Below are 24764 nucleotides of genomic sequence, written 5' to 3'. Positions count from 1 at the left end.
CACTATTTTGAAAATGAAAATACTTCATAACATCTTTAAAACTCTCCATTAAAAGGGCCGAACTCTACTGAAAACTTTGCTAAAAAATTTACATAGATAAGGGCACCATATAAAAGTGACTGATGCATCCAGACAGTCCTGCAAGTTTTATTCTGGCAACCCTTTTGCAGCAAAAGGGTAAATGGACATAAGTCGGCACAGGATTCACTGCACCTGCATATGCATAGGCCACACATAGATTTCATGAGGGATCATAACAAACTCCGCAGTCCATTTACCCCAGTAGAGATTCCCATGTTTGTTTGCCCACGTTCTTGTAGGCCTGCCAGAAACACCGAGGTCCTGTATACAGGGGGATCTTCACTGGGATGGTTAAGGAAATCTACCCCACATGTCATTTGGGGCATGATATCTTGTGGAGGATGGAAAATTAAGACTGAATGAAGACCAACTTTGTGACAGATCATACCCAGAAGTTGTCCTCATCTTTGAGTTATGCATAAAGCTGTGCCAATCAGAGCATTAGACAACTGGAAACACAAATACCCTCCTTTTTCAGGCGTTTAAACATACCTGCGAATTTGAAACTATGATTCCATTTGGGGCTTCTCTGATAAATATGAAGTTTTTACTCTCATTCAGAATATCTACACTGATTATGCTGTCATTCTTTGGAACCCTGAGTCCTTTTGCACTTGTGTTGCTATTAAAGCAATCTTAGGGAGAAGTTTAGAAAATTAACTTTGCTTAATGCTGTATTTTAATTTAACATGTAAGCCTTGTGCACAGTAGAATCAAAGGTCTAGCTCAGGCACAAGGTCCCAAAGCAAAAGGCAGTGTACACCTCCACTCCCCACTTCCCTTTCATCCTTTCCTTTCACGAGAGGCAGGTGGAAAAAAGCCACTTGGTCTTTGCCAGTTCTGTGTTGTAGCTGACCTGCTCTGGGTGGACATAGGGAAGCGGGAGTGAAAAGAGAGTCTTGGACTGGTTTAAGGCTCCAGTGCAACAGGCAGTACTTGGACGCATGCTGAGCTTCAGGCACTTCTTCAAGCTAAATAGAAAATGCCACCACATAGTATTTCTACTTGAATATATACGTTTCTATTTGAAGATACAGAGTATCAGCTTTAAATCACTTGGTAAAAAATGACTTTTAAGAATACTAACCATATGTTAAGAATTATAGCATAGTTGCCATTCTATGAAAAGAGATATGCCTGTCTGTTGCAGTGACCTCTATTGATCTGCTATGGCACTGATGAATGATCTTTGAAGACCTGATACTGCATGACTACATGTGGTGGAACCCAGCCTCCAGGTTCCAGACCACAAAGGGTTTTCCCTGCTTCACTTGTTCACAGATTTAGTGGAAATCTATGCCCAGGAGACATTCAGCCATTATCCCAAAGTTATCACATTGCCACAGACCTTTAAGGAGCAGCAACATTTGGGCCAAGTAATCTATTGGTAGAAACACCTAACACATACATTTTCTCTCTATTCCTACTGAGAAATGAAAATAAATAATTGTGGCATGAGCATAAGTTTTAGAGATTGGGTTATCACAAATGAGATAGCATTATGGTTGACCTAACAATTTGTTCAGTTATTAATAGCTTAGCTCAGTTGCAACCTTTTTTATTTAAACACATACTATGCTTAACACTTGGCATTTTTGTAATAATATGAAAAACTGTTAAAAACCATAGTGTTATGTTTTTTGTTGAGCTCATTCATATTACTCTTGTACTTGCTATATTTTATGAAAACCATTTAAGTTAATATTAGTACCACTAGGTTAACATAGACACCTGAAGCTTCATAAACAACACACTGCATCCTGAAAGAGTAAGTGGTACATTGGTGAAACAGGGAAGGGATATGGTATATTTTACAGAGAGCAGACATTGAATATCTGTCTTAAAGTGCTAAATGAAACTCAGACCTAATCATGAGGGTGTAATTAACATTTTGATAATAAATATAATGAAACAAAAGGCCAATATACAGCTTAAGGGACACATGGAGTTTTCTTATAGCTCATTATGACTATGGGCAGTCACAGAAGGTCATAAAGATTTATACTTGTGGATAACAAATGTGAGTCTTGCAAAATATTTTAAAGCGCATTCAACGGAATGTGCCTTACTTAATGTGGTCAAAATTAATAAACAAGAAAAAGCAAAGATCTCATTCAAAAGAGCAGTGATGGTTGGTTGATACCTGAACCAGGATCTAAACACTGAAGTTAGTCTTTGCCACTCTTATTGTTTGCTATCTCGAGATAAAACATTTCCAAGTTTTCAATAAGTCAAGGTACTAATAGAGGTGGTTGATCCCTTTGGCTATCCTCAGTGGCAGGTTGCTGGCAAACCTGATGTTTTAAATTTTCAACCTTGGTCAGAAAGCTTATGGCATATCCCATAGCACTTGTGAAAATTTCCATTAATAAAGAGCATCATTGCACTAAAGTACATAATTGCATGTGCCAGTTCAAACAGGGTGCGTGTGCTGAGTTCTGAATGGGGCGCGTTCAGAGCCTACAAACACAGTCTGAAAGTCATTCTACTTTCAGAAGAGTCAAAGTGCAAACCTAAAAATTAAGAAACAGATAGCGCCCTTCTCTTTCAAAAAGGTATGCCGTGGTGAATGTGTGTGCATACGTGCTCTCTCAGGTGAGATGCTAAAGGTTGTTGAAAGGTTTAGAACATAACTGATACTCAGTTTTGAAGCCAACAGTGTGGCATCTGCCCAACAGACTTTTCTCAAAGGCCAAAGCAAAGACTTTATCACAAACTCTGCTTTTGACAGTGTTCAATAAGTGACTGTGCAACTTCCTGGCCCTAAAGGACTTTGTCTGCCATCTCTCGCACCCATCTTAAGTCCTTTATCCCAATACAGGTAGAATGGATTCTACTCAGGGCAACAATATCTGCAGCTAAGCAAACAGAAGCCAGTTTTGGAGTACTACTTTGGGGGTTGGTTGTGTGTTGGGTTTTTTATTTTCGATTTCCTGCCAGTTTTAAGCTAAGCGTCTGGTGGAGGAGGTAGAAAGAGAAAGAGAAGTCTGAGTAACATTTCTGCAAGTGCTGTTGCCTTATCCTCTCCTATCATCCACTCCCACAACTCAGAAAGCAGTGTGGTTTTGGTACTTCCTTCCTCACATGGCTACAGACTCAGCTGCTCAGTGTACCCATCTTCTGTAATAATGTTGCTTGTAAAGTGTTACCATTCTAAACTTCACTTTCTTCTAACAACCTCATGCTTTGAAGCATGTCAAATAAACTTGAAACAAAGATTAGACACTGTATTTTAAGCAGCAAACAATTAATTTTTTGGCAGCAAGATAAGATGAGCAACTTTTCCCTTTCAGTTTTTCCTCAAAAACCAATTTGTGTAAATCCTCATAGCAGCCAGCCCAGGTTTAGTCCAGAAAGCTTCCAAACACTCAGGTCTCATTCATACCCATGGAAGCCTGAAGTAAATGAATTATTCCCTCTAAACCCAGTGATCTTCATTTTACTTCTTTAGCTGAAAATAAAAACAACATTATGAAAGATCCTTCCTCTACCTCTTCTACAACAGAGAATAAGCCACACACAAATTCCATAATCCACTTCTCAACCAAAGCACTGGTATATGCAGTACGCTGTTCACCCCGGAACGTTTCCTGATGTTTCACATGGAATTTATTATTCACACAGCAACTTCCTTATCACATGCAGCAGAAGGAAATTTCTTGTGCAGAGTGTTGATTGCATGGAAAAGAAGAGCAAGAGGAGTCCCTATGCCTATAACTTTGCATTTTTCTGGCTTTATAAATTTGCTTGGGTAATGATGCCAGATTTAGACAGCTGTAATCCTTCTAAAATTATTAACATCTGTGCATGTGCCTATTTCATAAGGGGCAAGATTGCTTGAAAGCTTGTCTTCCTCAAGTCCCAGCCCAGAAAAGCAGTTAGACATGAAAGACATGCACAAATGTGGTCATGTGGAAAAAAACGGGATTATTATTGCTGAGTAGCAGAAAAAGACATGAAAGAAGAACAAAATAGAGTGGTAACTACCTGGCCATAAACAAAGATTTTGTAACACTGATATAAAGTTTGATTGACCAGATCTAAGATGTATGGAAAAGAATTCTGCACTAACAAACCATAAAGTTAAGATTTTACTGAATTTAGAATCTGAGATAAACAGACATGTTGAGTTCTTCATTTTTTTCATACTACTTTTATTTCCACAATTACTGTCCCTGATAGACCTAAATAATATAAGCTAGAAGTAAAATGGGATGTTTTTAACCAGGTGTATGTAACCAATTTGCTTTGGTTGTCACAGGACTTTATGGTGGGACTTTCCTCAAGAAGAAATATTGAGAATTAAGAATCAGACCATGACCCATCATAAGCTTTCTTTGAAACAAAAACTTCATTTGAAACAAAATAATCATAGAGGCAAACTTCATTACTAGCAGAGCAGAATTCTGTTGCTCTCAGTGGACTTGATTGGGTTAATCTCAGTCATGACTGTCCTGTAACCTCAGAGTTGTTCTCAGGGAGTCAGTCAATATAAAAACTCTCAGTCACAGCTGTTTGTGCTGCCTGTGGATGCCAGCAATATTAGCAGCATAAATGCACGCTCCTGAACGAAATTTTACTCAAGATTGCATTTCATTTGTTGTTATTCACCCTACTGCTGTACACAAAACTGCATGAGTGATGACAAACACATCCACTTGAAAAAAATCTCTCTAGACATACAGCTACAGTTGCCATATGTTCCGTGACTATTTCTGCCCTGCAAATGTGTTATAACATGGAATTAAATCAACCTTTTCACCTTCCTTACTGGAGGGATTCTGGGTTAGATATACCTCTGTTGCAGAGGGAGGGAGACAAAAAGAATAGAGAGGAGACACAGGGTACATTCAGTCCCTGCTTTTGCGACCATAACCTTGCTAGAAGTTGTTTCCTGAAGCCTGATCTGCTCTTTCCATGCAAAATAATACAAATGCAATCGCCAGTATTTAAAGCAGTGTTCTAGTGTGGGCTGTCTACCACACACAAGGTTTCTAAGGCTTGCTGGGTTTAATGTTTATTTTTAAACTTGATCCACCAATATTGGTTTTTATCTATGTGAAAAAAAACCTAGTTTCAATTGGATATGCTATAGTGCAACATTGCAATAAGATGAAAAATTCAATATTCTTACCACATAGTAAATAATAGTTCTGAATTACAAGATTTAATTTAGTAAATATTATATATTAGTAAATATTGAGGAAAAGCAGCTAAGAAAATGACTGGCAAGTTTCAAGGATTTTTTTTTAAACCGTTTTTGTGTTTCTTTTAAATAGAATTGTAAGTAAATTAAGTCAAGAAATAAACAAAAATGAAGGGAAGCTATCTTTCTTTCCAAAATGGTAAGTAAAACAATTCAGCTTTCTTTTTCAAAGCTTTCAGGTATGTCTTTTCTGGACTGTTTTCCATTTGATCAATAATACCTGGGTCAGAAGGACAGCCTGGAAATTATATAAAATAAAATTCTGTTTTGTTAATATTATCTGTTAAGAATACCAAAGCCTGAGCCCACAAACACCCTAGATACTTCTGCCATGTCTGGAATTAAGTAACATATAAATTTCATACAATTTTCCACTTGAGTAAATTAATCTTTAGGAATGCTACAAAGCCTAGGCATGTATTATTGCGTTGATAAATCATCATTAAAGCATTTCACAGACCAATACATTCTTACACTTTTTAATACTCTATGACTTATCATTGAATATAATATTGTTACAGTAGCAGAAGAGCAAAAATTGCAAGAACATCGCATGAGAAGAACAATTTATATTCACATACAGTGAAATCTATGTCTAGTATATATAACGTGGTTTAGTGTCATCCGATAACATGATTTTACACCCTTGCATACACTAGAGTTCAAAACTAGAATTGAAAACTATAAAAATATTTATCAACCCTACAAATATTTATGAACTTGACTTTCAGCAGCTTGAATGGAATTAGTAAAGAAAATTTCTATTTTCAGGACTGGGGTCCCTGGTAAACTTATTTACTGAGTGCTCCTGTTTCTAAACACTCGACCTCACTGACTGGAATGTTTTTCAAAACACTCTAGTTTACATTAGATCCTGTGTGTGAAACATGAAGTAGTGTGGTTTTGACGTTTTGGGTGGAGTTAAACTCGCCTATATAAATTTCATTCTACTGTTAAAGCTAACCACTACTTTTATTTGCAATAGATTTAGTATGTTTAAAACATTTAAGAATTGCAAATGGAAGGAATTTATTTGTTTGTATCTTTGTTGTAGGGCCCAAACACAAAAATCTCCTGAAAATCCAGGTAAGTATGTACTGGCATATGGTTTCTAACAACAAAAAGCGTTAAAAAATATTCAAATATTAAGTTAATCCTTGCAGGGCAGAGTAAATGGGGGGTGGGGGGAAACCCAAAACAACAAACAGGAAAAGATGACAGCACGAAGAAGTTGCAAAAAGAATAAAGAGTAGTTACAGGAGAACAAGTAAGAAAAAATATTTTTAAAATAGAAAAGATGATGAAGAAAGGCAAGAGCAGAGACATTTGCACGAGCATTCCCAAATTGACTTTCTTTAATCCAACACATAGTATCAGTGCTTATATATTTCTGTTCCAACACCTCTGCACCCTGCCCCTACGCCTAGCAGCACCTCATATTAGAGAAGTAAGCTTCTAGATGTCTGCCATTTTCTGAATTTTTATTTCAATTATTTTCTTACAAGCCATGAGCACTTAAAACTTCTGCAAGCTCCCATGTTCCCCCAATCCTACCGAAATTAAAAAACCCCTTTTGATATGAAAGATAAAATAGTATTAAACAAATAGATTAAAAGTCTGTGCTCATTCTGAAAGCATTCTGCTTCAAATTACATTTAAAACTGGAAGTGTAGGACAAACTTGAAGTGACAGCACACATCTCATCTCATACAAGGATAGCTCTTAGTTTTGAATCAGAATGTTAGTCGTACCTTTCATGCCTGCCTGCCTGCACAAGACCTACCTTGTTCCTGTGACACAGTATTGTGGTTCAGAACTGATCTGGGATTTGTTGTGTCCTTTTTGCCAAGTTATGTCTTGATAGTTTAAAGTTGTACATGCTAAGAAGCCTGTGGTTATGCTTCTTTATGCAGGATACAGTCAAGAAGACGGTGACTGGTCTTCATTTGTGAGTATCACGATTAACAAAACCTACTGGGTGAATGGATTACCTCTTCTGTAAGGTCTATCATTTCTTGCATTATCTACTTTGGGCAGCACGGATGGAGTGAGCAATGGCAGTGGTGCTAGGATGAGGAGAAAGAGAAGCAGGAGCATGAATGACTGGAGTAGCTGCATACAAATTTCTTCACTGAGATAAAAGTATCCCCCGGTAATGCAAGGCAGAGTTTCAGAATGGCAATCCTAGATCACTGGCTCAAGTAGAAGCTCACAGCCTACGACCAGGTCTCCACAAAACCTTAGCTGAATGTTATCTACCTATTTCAAGCTCTTAAAAGAGGTGGCTGGTAAGGGAAAGGTTGCTATGCTATTCAATTGTAAATTCTTATCATGTTATTCTCTGGAGTTGATTTGTTGAAGAATCTAATTTTTTGAAGCTAACCAGACTGCAAAAGTTCCTTTTGCCTTTCGGCACAGAAAATGCACTGGTAAACGTCATTAGATGAAGCATACACAACTCAGCAAGCTAAAGGAATAAGCTGACTGATGCACAGTCTGGGTTTATGAAGATCTCTTACCTTGACCAGTGCCAATGTTTTTTTGCAAAAAATGGAGAGGGATTTTTAAGAACCGCTCGCTGCTAAGTTTGTAGGAGATTTGCTGCTATTTTAGGAGCACAAAAGGTAAAAGTAATCACCTATAGAGCACCGGGGCTCTATGTCAATGCAGAGCTAGTCTGGAACTTTCAGCCAAGATACCAATGACAAATTGAATATTCTTTTTCTTGTAGGCCTTGGCAGATTGCACAGAAGATGTGTGCAATGACCGCTACCATATTTTCACTGTGATCTTACTAGGTCCTGCAAGTTGTACAAAGCTGTTTTGGATCTGGTCAGTGGAGGGCACAAAGACCCATATCAAAGACCTCATTTTTTCTGAAGCATTTTTAAATATTGAGTTGCAGCTGTAAAGTACCTGCTATTAAGCAAGAATGAATATCAACAGGCATCAACTCCTGCTCCAATGCGTTTCTAGGAAGCACTGAATTGTTTGCTGGTGCCTTGTCTGTCACCTAAAACAAAGACACTGTGCATTTCAATAAGCTATCACCTTATCTTGACTTTCCACTGCAGTTACTGTTATAAAATGATACTCCTTTCCTTTCTTAAGCTGTTGAGTGCTGTATGCATTAATAAAATGCTGCCACCTTTCCCCATTTTATTTCAGCATTTTCTCACTCAAACTGGTTTTAAAAACCTGATATCCTCCAGGATAAAAATACCACAGTGAAAGCCAAAATGAAACTGCACTGAAGTGTTTAGTATCCTGTTACAACATCTGTCTTTTACATACGTTTGCCAGGATGAAGATGATGATGACTATGAAAGCCCTGATGATGACCAGGAAAAGGAAGATGAAGCTGACTATGAATCACCAACAGAAGAACCTGAGGAAGCAGAACATGACAGTGATGGCTATGAGCCACCTCCATCCAATAATGATGAAGCACACCACAATGTCATATTTCCTGCCAAGTCACTTGCAAACAACACAGATTATATAGGTAATTATTAAAAATTAAGTGCTATTAATAATTTGTAAGGGATATTTTCACACATTGTCAGCCACATTTTAGGTGGCTGATAATGAAATACTGAAGGTTTTTCCTTGAAGTAAACAGTGTAGTTCATGAACAACATGTAATGACACAGATTTACTGCATGTCAGTGGCTTTGTGACTTTTAAAGCTAAATTTTCAACCTCAGAAAAACTCTGCTGGATTAAAGATTAGTTTCGTGTGATGTGTGCATTATTTGGCCTTTGGTTTGAATCTGCATGAAGTTAAATGTATGTGCATACTGTATTAGCTTTAGTAGTGCAACCTTGAACACAGTAAGTTGTCAAAACAGTGGCAAAAACCTGTAGTGAAAATTGGGAAAAGGAAGAGATCCGTTTTCTCTGTCTGTCATTTTTTTATGTCTGATTCTTCAGCAGCCTGCAGCTGTGGAGTGAAATACGGGAGTACAAAACTGCCATTTAGACTGGCTGGTGTTTCACACAGTACTGTACTGCAGTGAATGAAAACAAATAGTGTGGGCCAACAGACTAGCAGATGGAGTCACCTCACCACCAAAGGGACAGACAAGCCTGTAACTCCCAAAACAACATTGATCATAAAGCAACTGTCCGTTAAATACTAAAACAATGTCTTTATGATATCTCAAGTACGCAGGTTATTGCAAGGGCTCTTGTTCATAAAGATCTAATGAGAATAAAATAACCAAACTGTTCATGTAGTTGTTTAGTTTTGGGGTTTTCTTTTCTTTAGACAGACCACCAACAACTAGATCATCACATCAGCCTCCAGTACCACCCCAGCGACCTGGCCCATCCCCAGTACCAGCCTCATTTGGGGGAAGAGGTGCTTCTGTATGTTTCTTTCTTAATATTTCGCTTATTTCCTTTGCTAGTACCTTAGAAGTCCAAGTGTAATGCCATTTTTATTCAGATAGTGTATGTAGAGGAAGAATTTCAGACATCAAAATAGATTTGAGCTCTGTTACAGGGTGGCCATTTTTTCATGGAACAATTAAATTTCATGGGACACATATATTGATTTATTTTACATTACTTGGCTGTTTCTTACACTGGAAATTTGTACCGACTTATGAATGTCTCTCCTGTATAAATTATAGATTTGTAATAGATGCCTCTTTGTTTCTGTAGTGATATTTGTAAAAGAAAAAAAAAGGCCAAGTCTTTCCAAGCTATACTTCTAGCAATTGTCCATTGAATTAAGACCACATAAAAGCATAAAGGACTGTATAATGAGAACCCTGATGGCCCAGATTTTTTTCCTTTTTTTTTTTTTTTTTTTTTTTGTCTGTGAATACATCAAAACTGAAAGCTATTGTACTGTTTACAACTGGCACGGTAGGTTCGCTGTGTGCCGTAACAGATGGACATTAGACCCACCCATGTACACAAGTAAAGGTAGTTTTAGGATGTGATAGAGGGGCTTTTGGTCTGACCCAGTGTCATAGTTCATGTATATATAAAACACATAGCAGTCTTAGGTGTCATGAGTTCCCAGTACCGCTGTCCTAAATTGCTCATCTGTTGGTTTTGGTTTTTTTTAATAAGAATGAACATGGGAAGGCATCTGTCTGGAGAAATCTAGGTTTGGATGCAAACATCTTTTGCAGCTGCTGACAACACAATGCTGTTTGACCCAGCTCTCCCAGTAACAAAAACCAGTCCTTTCTGCCCCTGCCTCAGTCAGCAACAGTCAGTAACACAGACTTAATACATATTTCTCAACTTCAAATTTACATCCACTGATTTCAATACCAGTTTTCAAAACCAACACCTGCCGCAATGAAGGGGCAAAGGTACGACAGCATTGTGGAAGCTCCTGTTTCTTTCCTTTGACAAGACTCATGCCCTTCCCAAAGATAACACCCCATTAGAGTATTCCTCGCGAGACAAAACAGATGGAGGCAGTTCTGCATCTAACAAAAAAGCATGTATGTAGATCACTCTTCAGGAGCGTTAATGGCTCCTATCCTTCCTGTGCTGAGCAGAGACCTATTCCTTGTGCTGCACCAGAGACAAAGATTAGCAGATGTGGTGTGGTGGGGTTAATACAATAAAATTAAAACAGGAAGATGAAGACACATTTTAACCACATGTAAAATATTTGTTTTAGCTGCCAGCTTTTCCTCCTCCGCCAAGCAACAATGACTTGAGTAGAGACAGAAATATCAAGCCTTTGAAACGTAAGTACCACTGGTTTTCTGTATGTAAAGCTTTTCACACAGGCTATACAGCACTTCCCTTTTGCCCATATCTCCTCAGTTCCGCTCTCCTCCACTGTTCATACAGATGCCTCACTTGTTATTCTATGATCTCACACCAGTTCATGGCTATGCAAAATAAAGATATATTGACCTATACCAGCAAATTGTCTTACATAGCTTTTGTGTTTAGCCCCAGCTCCTTCTATAGACAGAAGCACAAAACCCCCACTGGATCGCCTTGCTCCCCCATTTGAAAGAGAAAGCCCAGCATCAGGTCAGTATTTGCTTATGCTAATATCAATGGGGTTTTTTTAATTATTCAAAATTATCAGTTTGAATATCATTCATGCAAAAGAGCAAGGCTCAACCAAGCATACCATAATCCAGTCGCATACAAGGTGATCTGTTTATGAATAAATAATGTGAGCAGTACTTATAAAGGGAGAGAAATTGTATCTGGAAAGTGGCAACCGTAGCTCAGGACTACTTGAACAGAAAGACATTATGAGATCCCTGTGCAATAAATGTTTGCTGTAATATTTAAGTGAATGAACAAGGGAATAATTAGTAGGTTAAAAGAGGAAATATCTTTTGCATACAAAGCCAACGGAACTCTGCATACACTACTATATGTAATTTTGCACCCAGACTTAAAAGAATGCTGAGAACTGAAAAAACCATAGGAAAAATATGGCATTTGTTTCAGACCTGAATACCATGTTTTACAGAGACTCTAACGAGACTACTCTATGACTTTTATTTATTATCCGAACACTTTCATCTGGTACATAATAGCATAAGAGTATCCAGCAATTCAAAGTTGAACCGTAGAAAATATGATTGTAAAACTTGCCACTTTGAAAATTTTTAAATTTTCCTTTAATAAGAGGTATTGCAACTTTGCCATCTCTTGCAAAGCCAAAACCTTTTTCTGGCTTACGTTTCAGGAGGCCGAGTGCTTCAATCTGCAAAATTCACATTCAATGATATTCAAAACTTTTTGTTTCATAGAAAACTTAATTCATTATCTTAAATTTAATTTTTTCTAAATGTAAGCTTTTACTATTTTCAGGGAGGAAGCCGGGCTTTCCTGAAAAGGTAAGGTCTTTGTTTGGTGCTTATTGATTTTCACCTATTTTGATACACATCCTCTTAACTCTTCCTTGTTGTTTTACAGCCTCTGACTTCGCAGCTAAGGTAAGAGTTTTGCCTCTGGAAATGAGACTCTTGATGCCAGTATTACCCAGTTATTTCATAGTTAGCAGCTTTTTGCCTTTACTTCATAATCTTGCTCCTGCCTTAGATCCCTGGGGGAACAGCTAGCAATGATGCCAAAACCTCCTGTCCCACCAAGTGACAGATATGAAAGAGGCAATCCTACTCCTCCAAGGAAGCAAACCCCTGTAAAGTAAGTGTTCATTTAATTGAAATTTAATAAAGGATAAATTAAATTTAACAAAAATATGGATAAGCAACACAAGATAGTATAATTCACTGCTACTGCATGACAGCAGTGTCTGTGGATATCACAGTTTTGCGCTAAGAATATGCATGGGATGTGCTGTGAGCTACAGAAAAGTGAAAGCAGAAAAAGCTCTCTCGCCAGTCGTATCTCAAACAGCTGTTACGTAGGGCATGACTCACTTCCAAATAGCATAAAGAGATATATGATCTAAGTTTTTTCCACCAGATCAAGTTCTTGCTCTAGGGAACATTCCTTCATCAATCCTGTTGCTATGTTTTTAGGATGTTAGAAAAAGAAAGCTTTACTTTCCTACCATTGACTTTATTAGTCTGTAAAACTCCTTCTTAATAGCAAATAGCATTCTCTAGCAGCACTAGATCATTCTCTAGCATTTTCTAGATAACTTGTGGGCTGAACAGTGTGACTGATCTTAACACAAAATAAGAAAGTAATTGAGATCTGCTAATCAGCCAGGATTATTTATCAGAGACAAATACTGGAAGGCTTATCATGTGTTCCAGCAGTGTTGCTAAGTACTACAAATGAGTTCAAGACTTGAAGTCTAATGTTTCATCATTGTAAAAACTTGTTTTAAGCTCTAATCTTACAATCAATTCATCAGACAACTTCCTTGTTGATATAATCAAGATGGACTAAGGACTAGCTTATGCTTAGATTATGGGTGAAAATTAGAATCTTAGATATTTTTATGAAGAAAAAACTGTTTCTGCATTCATTGTGTCTGTAAAACTTACTATAAATTCATGTCTTAGTTGAAAATATGGCCTAATGCACACAAAAGGAATAATATTCCATCTATGATTCATGATCTGTTTTCTATGTTTCATTTCAGGCAGGGTTGGCCACCACACAAAAAAAATGAAGTAAGTATAGTCTCAAAGCAAGTATTTATAAGTATAGGGACTACAGTAACATGAAGTACCTGTATAACCTAATAAGTCTGAAAAAGGTGAACTCATTTCTTTTATCAATCATCATGAATACTGAGGGATCTTTCATAGCACATGGTTTCTTTTTAAACAGTTCTACGTCAAGCTCAGTTTATTCCCTGAGTACTTTATCTCAGATAAGAGAAAGAATAATGCCAGAATTTTTTTATGACATGGGAGAAGTGATTTTGCTAACCCAGGTTTGGGTTTTGGGGTGTTTTTTCAGCTTAAGCTGACCTAAGGATTTCACTTTCAGATAACTCTGAGAGCCTATACATACCTAAGGAATGAGGAAAGTTTACATCTGCTGAGAGTTTCTAACTACTTTGGGTCAAGTTCCGTTATGGGACATCTACCTCACAGCTTACTTGTAAATAATTGCTGCACCTTAACATAGGAACTTTAAAAATTATTTGGTGTTGCATGAAAAATAGAAACCCCAGCATTTTAGTTGAAGGTGATGGGATAGATATTAGAGTCCTTGTATACTCAAAATTCACCAACTTCCAGGTTTTTGTTTTGCAAAATATTCCTAAGAATTGTGCTATAATAAGTTGCTAATGTTTATTTTCTTTTGGCTCCCCAGGAGGAAGAAGACAGTAAGTATTTCTACAGCGATTTTTAAAACTTAAAGTCTTTCTTTGTCTTAGTTCTAAAAAAAAAAAAAAAAAAAAAAATTTTGCAGAGTTGTTTCTTTAGAGCCATTTCAAAAAGTCAGGTGGTATCTTGAGAGGTTGTAGAATGCTTACGCAGTACCTCACGTAGATTTATATATCAAAGCCACAAAGCACAGGAAATCAATAGCTAATAGCTTCCTTCAGTCAGCCAGTTACAAGAAGCAAGATTTCTTATTTTGAAACACATTACCTTTTAGAGATTTGTGATCTGCACACAGCACCAAACAGCGAGGCACGTAAACCTGGTTTCCTCCCAGTTTTCACCAAAATGTTTAGTCAAACCCTGCTGGTACTAGCCTTCTGCGTAACGCTATTTATGCTAACAAACTGAAGCAGAACTTGTTTCATGTAATAATAGTATTTATAAATTACTTCAGAATCCTGGTTCCTAAAATTAAGTAAGCTGGTAAAGTGACGCCATAACAGAAGCAGAGCATTTGGCCAAGTCTCTACAAATTATCACTGCCTCTAAGACTCCCTAAAGAATTGGGCTATTTAAGCTGTGCAGAAGAGCAGTTAATCTGTACCCCTCTTACCAGTAGTTGGGGAGTTTTATTTTATGCTGTTGTTTGTGATGATATGGGAGAAATCTCACAAAGAAATGAAGTTCAAAAAGGTAACCTCAAATTCACTATTTAGAAGCAACCTAACAGAGAACCATGGTTACATGGTTACATACCACAGTCAGCTCTACTGCAGTTAAGGTATCTGAATTGTGGCTTATCCAAAACAGAAGTTAGAAAATGTAAATGTTTCTCAAGGCTGCTCCAGGTTATTTTTAATTTTAATACTTAAGTTCTCAGTTGACCATATGAGTTTACAATCTGTAACTAACACATCAAGGATTTTTTATAGACAGTTTACTCCATTAGGTTTATCTCATTAAACAGCAGTAATGTGACAGCATTTCTTCATTCTATCTCATTTAAGAATGTCTCACATACGTTTTAAGTTTCCTTCTCTTTCTCTCCACAGCTGCACCCCAAAGACCAGTGCCACAGCTATCTTTGCCCCCATACAGCTCCAATACATTCCCAGCCAAATCTGTCAAGCCTCCACCTAAGCCAGGATCCAACAGTATGCCTGCTGCAGAAAGGTTTGCTTCCCCATTACTGCGTCATTCCTTTTGAATCTCGATCTCTTTGCAATTGAGCAAATAATAGTATGTATATGGCTACAGGGTTCTCAGGCGAACACGAGGTAACTACTTGAAGCAGTCCATTATTTTTCAGGCTATACCCTTACCTCCACTGTATGCTAATATGTGTTGTTCCTACTATCAAGGAGAATCCTTCATATAATTGAAGCTCTGTATTCAGTGAAGCAGATGGTGTACATCAGGCAACCAAGAAAAAAAATGCAAATCTCAGTTTTATGTCAAAGATGTATTTTAGGGCCTACATGGTGCAATGCTTCTGTATTCTTGAGACACCTCTCCCATTGCCTGCAGGATCTGTAAGAATGACAAGCCCTTTTGGGAAAGGATCATCTTCTCCTGCAAAACTATGCAGGATGTAGGTCAAAGAGGTTCTTTAAAAGGATTCTGCACACTCTAGGAGCCTAAGTGCTAGAGCTGCAACTACATTGCTTCAAAACTTAAAAAACCCCCACAACCTTAGTTGTCTAGAGTTGAATATGAATGAATTTCACCACCCTTTCACTAAATTTTATTCTAATGGTTAATAATTCCTGTTTAAAACTATTGTAAACCTTGTTTCAATTTCCAACATTAGATTGTTATGTCTTCATTTGCTAGATGAAGGAACCCTTAATTAAATTTTGATTTCTGATGTAGTGTGCAACAGACTTAGCCTTTGATGAATTAGAGTGGAGTCCTTGAGTCTAGGTCTGAAGTACATTTTCAAATCTCTGTATTTTTTTAATTGCTCTTTGATTAATTCCTCCCATTTACCATCATCCTCTGGAACTGCTGACACCCCAGTAGAACAAATATTGCAGCAGCAATAGCAAGGTCATATGCAAATATGAACTATTCCTACGATGAACACTTCTGCTTATATTCAAACAGTATTGTGAAATTTTGCTCTAGCAGAGGCCCCCATTTGGCTGATTCTCTCCCGTGAATCACAAGTCATGATAGGGTGTTTTTGTTCTGCAAACATAATTAACATATTCATCCCAGAGCTTTTTGTACAGTTCATTTAAGCAGAAGAGAAATATGAACTGTAAAGGAAAAGCATGCAGGCAGTTTGTTCCCAATTAGGTGAAGAAATTAAAAAAAAAACAAACCCATTAAAAAAAAGAAAATCATGACTCTTCATTTTGAAGAAGTTTTGGATGTGGGTTCTGGGATCAGGCCATAAAAGGAAATTGCAGATTTTCTAACAAAAAGCATAAAAATGAACAGAGGAGGGAAAGCACAGGCACATGCAAGTGTAATGGTGCTGTGGGTATGAGCTCTGTGCCCCTGTCAGCTCATAGCTCACAGAGTCACAGAACGGTTGAGGTTGGCAGGGACCTCTGGAGGTCATCTGGTCCAACTGCCCTGCTCAAGCAGGGTCACCTAGAGCAGGATGCCCAGCACCATGTCCAGATGGCTTTTGAATTTCTCCAAGAATGGAGAGTCCACAACCTTTCTCAGCAACCTGCTCCAGGGCTCAGTCACCCTCACAGTAAAAAAGTGTTTCCCGATGCTCAGAGGGAACCTCCTGTGTTTCAGTTTGTGCCCATTGCCTGTGGTCCCATCAGTTCTGGGCATCGCTGAAAAGAGCCTGGCTCTCCCTACAGGTATTTATAGACATTAATAAGATCCCTCCTGAGGCTTCTCTTTTCCAGGCTAACCAGACCCAGCTCCCTCGGCCTTTCCTCATATGCGAGATTCTCCAGCCCCTTATCGTGTTAGTGGCCCTTCACTGGACTCTTTCCAGTAGCTCCACATCCGTAGTTGCAACATTAATGATGAGAAACCGCACTGTCATCAACAATGTTAAAGAAGCCACAAGGAAAATGACTCTATAAGTGGAACCCCACAGAAAGAAACATCTAGCAAGCTGTTGCCTGTGCTTCCTGCTTCAGGGGAATACAGTAGTCATTCCCTGTGAAAACTCCACAAGCTGAAGCAGTTTCTGCATTAATCCTGATACAGAAATCTTGGTGGCCCATTACTGATTCCTTCTACCTTATTCCCAGATACTGAGCTTCAAGTAAACATAATGGTAGATCTACTTACATAAAAAGAAGAAAAACTAAAGAAAGAGAAGGATATCCTCATCCTTCATAGGTCTCAAGAGGATCTCACATACTGTAGATAGGCACAAAGTCCAGATCAATTCTTTAGAACACAGAAATGATGTATTGCTATTTTATACTTATACTACCTTTTTTTTTTTTCTTTTAAAAAACCTCCAGTGCTAGAAACCTGTCTTCAAGTGGCTCACTACCACCACGCTTACATCCAGGTTTGTATCCTGCATTCCTACATTTTTTTTACAAAAAATGACTGAAGGTTGAAAAGTGGTTTCAGTGCAGTTAAAATATTTTTTATTTTTTTTTTTTCCCTGAAAGGAACTTGCTTAGTCTGAATCTAAGATGTTTTTTCTCCCTTGTAGTTTGGGCTTACTGCCTAGTTAAACCATTGTCAAAACTTCATATAAGCATCTTCTTCAATATAGCTAACACTACTGAGAACTAAGCAATGCTACCTGCAAGTCACTGTGGTATAGTAATACTCTTGAAAAAGGGAGAAAACACTTTCCGTGTGCAATATGCTGCATATTTATCTTGTAATAACAAGTAAAAAATAAAAGCAGCTTAGAAATTAATTGCTTTGCAAATACTTGTTTGCATATGGTAAGAGCTGCCAGTGCCTCACAGTGACAGTTTTTTTTAGTTTCTACATGCTAAGAAGGCAAGGAATGGAAAAAGACGACGTTACTTCTGTCTCAAAGAAACTGGAGATGGTCTCAACTGAGTAATTGTGGTACAGAAGCTAAAAAGATGTAACTTCTATTTCAAGTTCATCTGATTTTAAGGACACCTGAACTGCAAGAGTTCAGTTAAAGTCCCTGTGCACCAAGGATGAATTTATGTAAAGAACCTGATTCTCTTATAGCAGCCTAAATCTGATTTCAAATCAGTTCAAAATGTCTCAGTATCAGAGTGATATAAATTCTTCATGCCTCATAAAATCAAGATTGTACACCCTGTATGCACTCCAGAGATTAAATTATTTTCCTGGTTTTTAACATATTTTCTACTTCTATATCTTTGAAGGCAACACCAGCAGATCTCCTTCACGAGGTGCATCTGACATAAGACCTCCATTGCCAATTCCTAGCAGACAGACTGTTCACCAAATGAACATGGAGGAAGATGAGGTACAAAACATTACAAGCATTAACCGTAACTGCTAAACACAGCAAATTTTCTGATTTCGAGAGAGAACATTTTTCAAAGTTGTTTTTCTAGTTAGTAGTTACTGTCAGGATGTTAGTAGGTGCTTTCAGTTTCTTTTTCTGTGTCAAACTGTAGTGCCTTATTTCGTCTTCACCAAGAAAAACAATAGCAAAACCCCAGTAGAACAAAATAAGAAAAATACTTGTTTGTGGGATTACTTGTTTTGCACAGTTGCCTCCAACTAGCATTACATATTCAGTTCTCCTTCCACAAAACCTTAGTGAGTAAAGAAATCATATCCTTTAAGTGCATTTTTGTTTCACATTTCTTTAAATATGACAAGTTTAGAGCAAAGCAGTCCTGGCGATAACACTGCTGGGCAACCATATGTGGTATGTTCACAGGAAGTCTGCATTATTGTCTCAGATGATAGTTAAAAAAGAAAAAATAAAATAATTTAAAAAAAACCCAACACAAACAGAGAAACAAAGGCAAAGGATGTGTGTTCCAGGCAGACAAAAGAGAAAATGTCACTTAAAATCTTTTACTGAAAACATTTGGAGATAGCTGGTTTCCTTGCTAACTTGCAGACATATTATAGCTAGGTCTGTAATATTTTCAAATTTTCAAAGTGCGCAAATGATTTTAAAATCATTTAGTGCCACTTACCGTACAGTTATATATACCAGTGAAATCCCTGAAACTCATACCTGCAGAGATTCTCCACGTAAACCCAAATATCCCTCACATCCAAACTTCTCTCTACTTATTTGTATGTTGTTAACATCACAAGGTAATTCATTGACAGCTTTCTCCTTTATTCTCTCTCACAAAAACCACAGGACTCACTAAATGATGAATGGTATGTTGCTTATGTTAGCCGGCCAGAAGCAGAAGCAGCTCTTCGAAAAATAAACAAGGTACCCTTTAAATTGTCGGTGATTCTCACCATTTCCTAGCTAGATGTCCTTGCAGTCACACGCAAGAGTGAAGGTGAATAACGGGTAAAGTTAGAGCCCCAATATAGATACTCAGAGTGAGAGATTGACCTTGAATAGCTTTACCCACATAAAAATTACACATCTAATATAAATCAGCCATGAAAGCTGTTGTTCTCCACAGTCCAAGAGAACAAATTCTGTGTCTCCAGAAAGAGGTTTCACCTTGCCTCTCTGAGGAGGAGTGACTTGTTCTCTGGAAATAGTTCTCTGTCAGCAGTGAGGAATTTTTTGCAAATTCCAAGTTTTAGGTAGCTTGAGTTAGATGAGATGAATCCCACCCTTTTCTAGGCCATATTTACCAGCAAAATGAAGTACAGATTCAAACAGATGAAACCCAGGCTTAACTGCATGTGTGGAGATAAACCAAATTGTATCCCATCACTGTGGGACATCTGTTCACTCTATGATGCTTCACAGCAGATGCAATAAGCTGCAGATGACATGTATAGCATTTCAATGACTTGTACTAAGGACCAGCTGATGAGATCACATTCAATGCCTTTAAGAAAGGGTGTTTCAATGGAAGACTTGTTAAATGAGATCTGAAATGAAGAAAAGCAGTGAGACAGACACACACAGTATCACTGCCTTTACCAAAGTTACACAGACACTATCATTATTTTAGGCTGTCTGTAAATAGATCGCATAAGAACCTTGATTGGCACTTATCAGAAATTAACTTGTGGCTAAAGTGACATGAGGCTTGGCCTTTGATAGTTTACTTCTTCCTTTAATGGAATCTCTCCCTCATAGAACACCATTCCTCCCTTCCTTAAAAATCTGCATTTGTATCAGGCAGGAAAGTTTTAAGTAGCAAATTGAAAGATAAATCATTTGAGAAATGATGTAAACTCTCTAATTGTGCAGTTTCTCTTACCAGGAGGAAAGAGATTTCAGAAAGAAAAAACACTTAAAAGCATGAGTACTCTAGCTAAGGTTGTTATGCTGATCAAACCCAGAAGTGACATACATTTGTCATCTTTCATTTTTTCATCTTTCAGGATGGAACATTCTTGGTAAGAGACAGCTCAAGAAAAACTGCAACTCACCCATATGTACTGATGGTGTTGTACAGAGATAAGGTATACAACATCCAGATTCGGTATCAGGAGCAAAATCACATATATGTGTTAGGAACCGGCTTAAAAGGAAAAGAGGTACTACGTATTTTTCACACTACTTCCTTTCATCTTAAGGTATCTCCTGTCTCATTCTTAAGTGTCAGGCTACTTAACCTGGCAGCTGTTTTACTCCAGTGGAATTCTGCTAATTGTCTTAGAGTTATTCCTGATAGAATATGTTACTGCTGGAAGTAAAATCAGATTCTCCTGTTTACACTCAGGGAATGAAGGGATAGCCTTAGACTACAGCTACTAGAGATCCATATACCTGCTTAGGGAATGTTTGTTTCCCACTAAGATAAGGGAAATAAACAGTTGAGAGCAAATCCTTATCTGCCAACTTTACTGCCTTGCTCCCAGACTGCTGCTTTACTTATGCCCAGCAGTACTGCGTTGGATTTACTGGCACCAGACACACAGGTCAGCACCCATACTGCAGTTCCCATCAAGTCAGGACTCTCTGAATTTATCACTCAACTTTTTGAACTTTCAGGTGCAATCATCATGTCAAGCAGAATGACAGCATCATGTATTAAACAGGCCTAGATTGCTTAAATTAACTATACAACATTGCAGTAGGTTGTACACACACTAGATTAACAGTTATTGAGCTACAGATTATGGCAGGAATGAAAACAGCTGATCTGATAGTATTTATGGGATCTTGTAAGACAGCTAAATATTTAGGGTTCAAAAACCCCCACTTTTTGGTTTACTAACTACTACTAATTCTGACATTTTTGCCATAGCCTTCTCCTTTTTTCCATCCCACAGGATTTTTCTTCTGTAGCAGATATCATTGATTACTTCCAAAGAACACCTCTTCTTCTGATTGATGGAAAAGACAGAGGTTCAAGAAATCAGTGCATGTTAAAATATGCTGCAGGACATATTTAAATGAGACCTTAACAAAGATTACATATAGTATTGAAGCCTACTGAAGTTTGGAAACTTCAAGATATTTCCTTTTTCAGCAAACTAAAATCATGAATTCATTAAAAATTCTTTTAATTTTAAGGAAAAAGGACAATGTTATTTTTAAATTATGCCTTAAATGTAGTACTCTTTAAATCTGATTTTCCTACAATGTGTTTATTACTGTCCACTAATCATACAGTACATGAGAAATCTTTATCTTCCAACATACATCTTCTTGAAATGATTTCCATGCCAAATCAGAAGATCCAGAAGTAAACACCAATACAAGTCTCTGGAGGAAAAAGAAAAGGAAGCTATTTTTCAGATCAGAACTGCAGCAGCAATTATGTTATTTAAAGTGATACAGAGAAAACCCAAACCTTGTCAAAGTTTAGGAGTAGACAAAAGACAATAAAACCCCAATTTTTTCCCCCAATCCACTTCCCAAGAAATCTAACTATGGCCACTTCTACGAAAAGACTGGGACTCCAACCTGGATCCTAAAGACACCCAAGTTTCAGCGACACCGAAAAAAAACCCCAACCGTGGATATGCAGCTGCCTGTTGAGATCCATGTCTGTGTTATTCAGCTATGAAACTGTCTTTGTTCACACTTTTCTAGAAAAATAAAATACCTACAGATACCATGTTCTCTCTGCCATTCACTGACGGCATGTCTTAGCCCCCAAATTGGAATCATGGATCTCCTAGGATCCTCTAACTTCACTCAGAAACAAACTTTTCTCTTCAGCTGCGTCTTTCTGACTCTCAATTAAGCAACTACTTTTTTATAAGACACACATCAACAAGATTATCATCATGTGATTCTTAATTGGCAGAACACGCCCAAATCTCTTAGAAAGCAGAGACACACAACCAGGCTAAACTTAGTTCCTCTTATACAACTGCTTTCTGGTTTTACTGTATTTTTTCAAGAAAAACAGTAACATTCTCAGTTCTAAAAATGTAAGTGGCAACTGAGGACCACTGAAGCATACTATAACACGAGGTTTTCCATCTCCTTTGTTAAGTGGGACTTGTCCAACTCTTTGCCTCGGTTTTCTAGTAACCTTTTTTTTTTCTGACAAGACCTTGGTTTGATAATTATGTTAGACTTTGTCACACTTTTCCTCCTTTAAAGCCATTTGTGTGCCTATCACTTGAAACACAAATCAAAATTCAAGGCAGATAAATACCTTTGTGTAATCTATATAGATTCTCAGATAAGATAATCAGATTTCACAAACAGTTTTACTTTAAATATGTATGTTTTGTAAATGTTATCTTCCTTTCTAATATATTTAGCTAGGAGCTGGAATTCAAAGTTAGTGAATTTCATTTCCATGCAACTATCAATAAAAAAAAAGATGAAAAAAAAATTGTGAAAATTCTTCAGCTGACAAAACCTGTTTCTAGCCCAATATTTTTTAAAAGCTCACTACTAATCTTGTGAAAGAAAAGTCATTTATAATGTATGTTTTTCAAAATGTGCTAAAATTAAGAACAACATCCTCCATATTACCACTGAGTCTGTGAGCTGGAGGTTGTAATTCTATTCTGTTGCACTGCCTTGAAAAGTGACAACCTAGAAATACCTCCTATGGAATCGTGTTTTATTTGTTTCAAATGATCTCATTAGTGAAAGCAAAATAAAACATAAACCAGCATAACAAATTGCAACACTACATATTTTTTTCAGCAGAGTAAATCTTGGTTTGATTATTCAGGCAAATATATTTTGTATATGAATAAAACCACACCTCAACATTCAAACATGCCCACAAGTAAAGTATGATTGACTATTAATTGTAATGAACTACACAAAAATACCGGCTACTCAAATTTTGGGTCAAGAAGATTTCAGGATAGAGTATTTAGACTGCTAACTCCTCCTTTCTTTTGTAGCTAGGTGCATTAGAGAGTCACTATAGAAACTAGAATGAAAGTACTTTCGGTTTTCCTGAGGTAATCTGCTCTTTGGCCTCCTTCCTCAGCAACATTTTTAGAATGAGGAAGCCAGATCAAATGACAAGTTGCAGTTCCTCCTTTACTGGCTGTTTCTTATCCCATTTTCTGGAGCACAACTGAGATAAGACTGCAATGACTGGACTTAAAGTAATCTAAAAATCTTTTGTTACTGTTTCAGTATGTCTTTGTTTAAAAGGAGAAAACCACATACGAAAAATTTCACGCCTAGTTTCCTGGAAAAACTTCATGCCCAGTTTCCTGACCTTTCTAGTTAATTGTATCAGTCTTTCCAGGCCTAGTGGGCTTAATTTGGCAAATCTGGGTTAAAAAACCCCTCTCAAAATCAATAACCTACTTATAGCATTTTTCCACTCCACATTTGCAGTTTAAAATGAAAAGAACCTAAGTGCAGAAAACCATACTGTCATTTTACAGTTCAAAGTGAAGCAGTATTAATAGAAGACGATGCATGAAAATGGATATTATTACTTAATCTGTCAAACTCCAAGTTTTTTCTTCAGCTTCTCTTAAATTTTTGGCCTTCATAGGATGGTTGAAATTCAAAATAAGGTCACAAAGCAGTAGCTGGCTTTCCACTGAAAGACAAAGGACAGCACATTGTATTTATTGAATGGTAGATGCTAAGTGAATCACAATTTATATATAGCACTTTTTGAAGTGTTCATCTATTAACTCTTTCAAAAATTTGATGATTGCCTTATTTTGTTACTTCAAGACAGTTAAATAAATTTTGGTATTAGTATACTGTTAATATTTCCATTAGGAGACTATTATGTTCCTGCAAAGGAATGATTTTGACTACCCAACAGATTGTTTCCACCGTTAGCTAACTTGATTCCATTTCTATATAACTACTGTTGCATTCATTTTTCAAAACAAAAGAGCAACTGTATTGTTTCATTAGATTAAAAACCAGTTGTATGACATAGAAAACCATTCACAACTGCACACTTTTTAAAATGAGGCCTTAAACAGCTTCTTGTTTAGCTGGATGGTGAACTCAGAATTACCATTTAGTTTCTTCAGCTCATTGGACATTTTGTCAACATTTTTAATCGCAGCTTCAAGGTTAAACTGCCAATCAGCAGCAGCATTTTTGAATGCCTGTAAACATACATAAACAAAACATACCTGGCAGTGTATATATGATTCAGAAACTCAGTAATCCAGCTAATAATAATAATAATAATAATAATAATAATGATTTTTTAAAATTCTTTTTCATAAATAATATTTTAACTAAAACTCCCCCCTTTTAC

The 24764-nt window shown here is 37.2% G+C and overlaps 2 protein-coding genes across 2 annotated transcripts in view; one reads left to right on the top strand and one right to left on the bottom strand.

Annotated features, from left to right (window-relative positions):
* LCP2 (lymphocyte cytosolic protein 2) overlaps positions 1-23766 on the top strand; it is a 34045-nt gene extending 10279 nt beyond the window's left edge. Inside the window, exons 4-21 of the mRNA XM_054841780.1 lie at positions 5361-5426; positions 6342-6373; positions 7201-7235; positions 8591-8792; positions 9558-9658; positions 10938-11007; positions 11219-11302; positions 12101-12126; positions 12206-12225; positions 12332-12436; positions 13347-13377; positions 14030-14042; positions 15096-15216; positions 17490-17539; positions 18354-18457; positions 19319-19396; positions 20479-20634; positions 21373-23766. Of these exons, the coding sequence (XP_054697755.1) occupies positions 5361-5426; positions 6342-6373; positions 7201-7235; positions 8591-8792; positions 9558-9658; positions 10938-11007; positions 11219-11302; positions 12101-12126; positions 12206-12225; positions 12332-12436; positions 13347-13377; positions 14030-14042; positions 15096-15216; positions 17490-17539; positions 18354-18457; positions 19319-19396; positions 20479-20634; positions 21373-21495 (1417 nt within the window). The 3' untranslated portion in view covers positions 21496-23766. The remainder of the gene's footprint in view (positions 1-5360; positions 5427-6341; positions 6374-7200; positions 7236-8590; positions 8793-9557; positions 9659-10937; positions 11008-11218; positions 11303-12100; positions 12127-12205; positions 12226-12331; positions 12437-13346; positions 13378-14029; positions 14043-15095; positions 15217-17489; positions 17540-18353; positions 18458-19318; positions 19397-20478; positions 20635-21372) is intronic.
* KCNIP1 (potassium voltage-gated channel interacting protein 1) overlaps positions 1-24764 on the bottom strand; it is a 615599-nt gene that overhangs the window by 498013 nt on the left and 92822 nt on the right. The window contains exon 7 of the mRNA XM_054841792.1: positions 23974-24080. The gene's annotated coding sequence lies outside the window, so the exon portion shown is untranslated. The remainder of the gene's footprint in view (positions 1-23973; positions 24081-24764) is intronic.

Source organism: Grus americana, chromosome 14, assembly GCF_028858705.1.
Source record: "Grus americana isolate bGruAme1 chromosome 14, bGruAme1.mat, whole genome shotgun sequence".
NCBI classification, from domain to species: Eukaryota; Metazoa; Chordata; class Aves; order Gruiformes; family Gruidae; genus Grus; species Grus americana.
The sequence above is the reverse complement of the archived record's forward strand: the minus strand, read 5'-3'. Positions and strand labels throughout refer to the sequence as shown.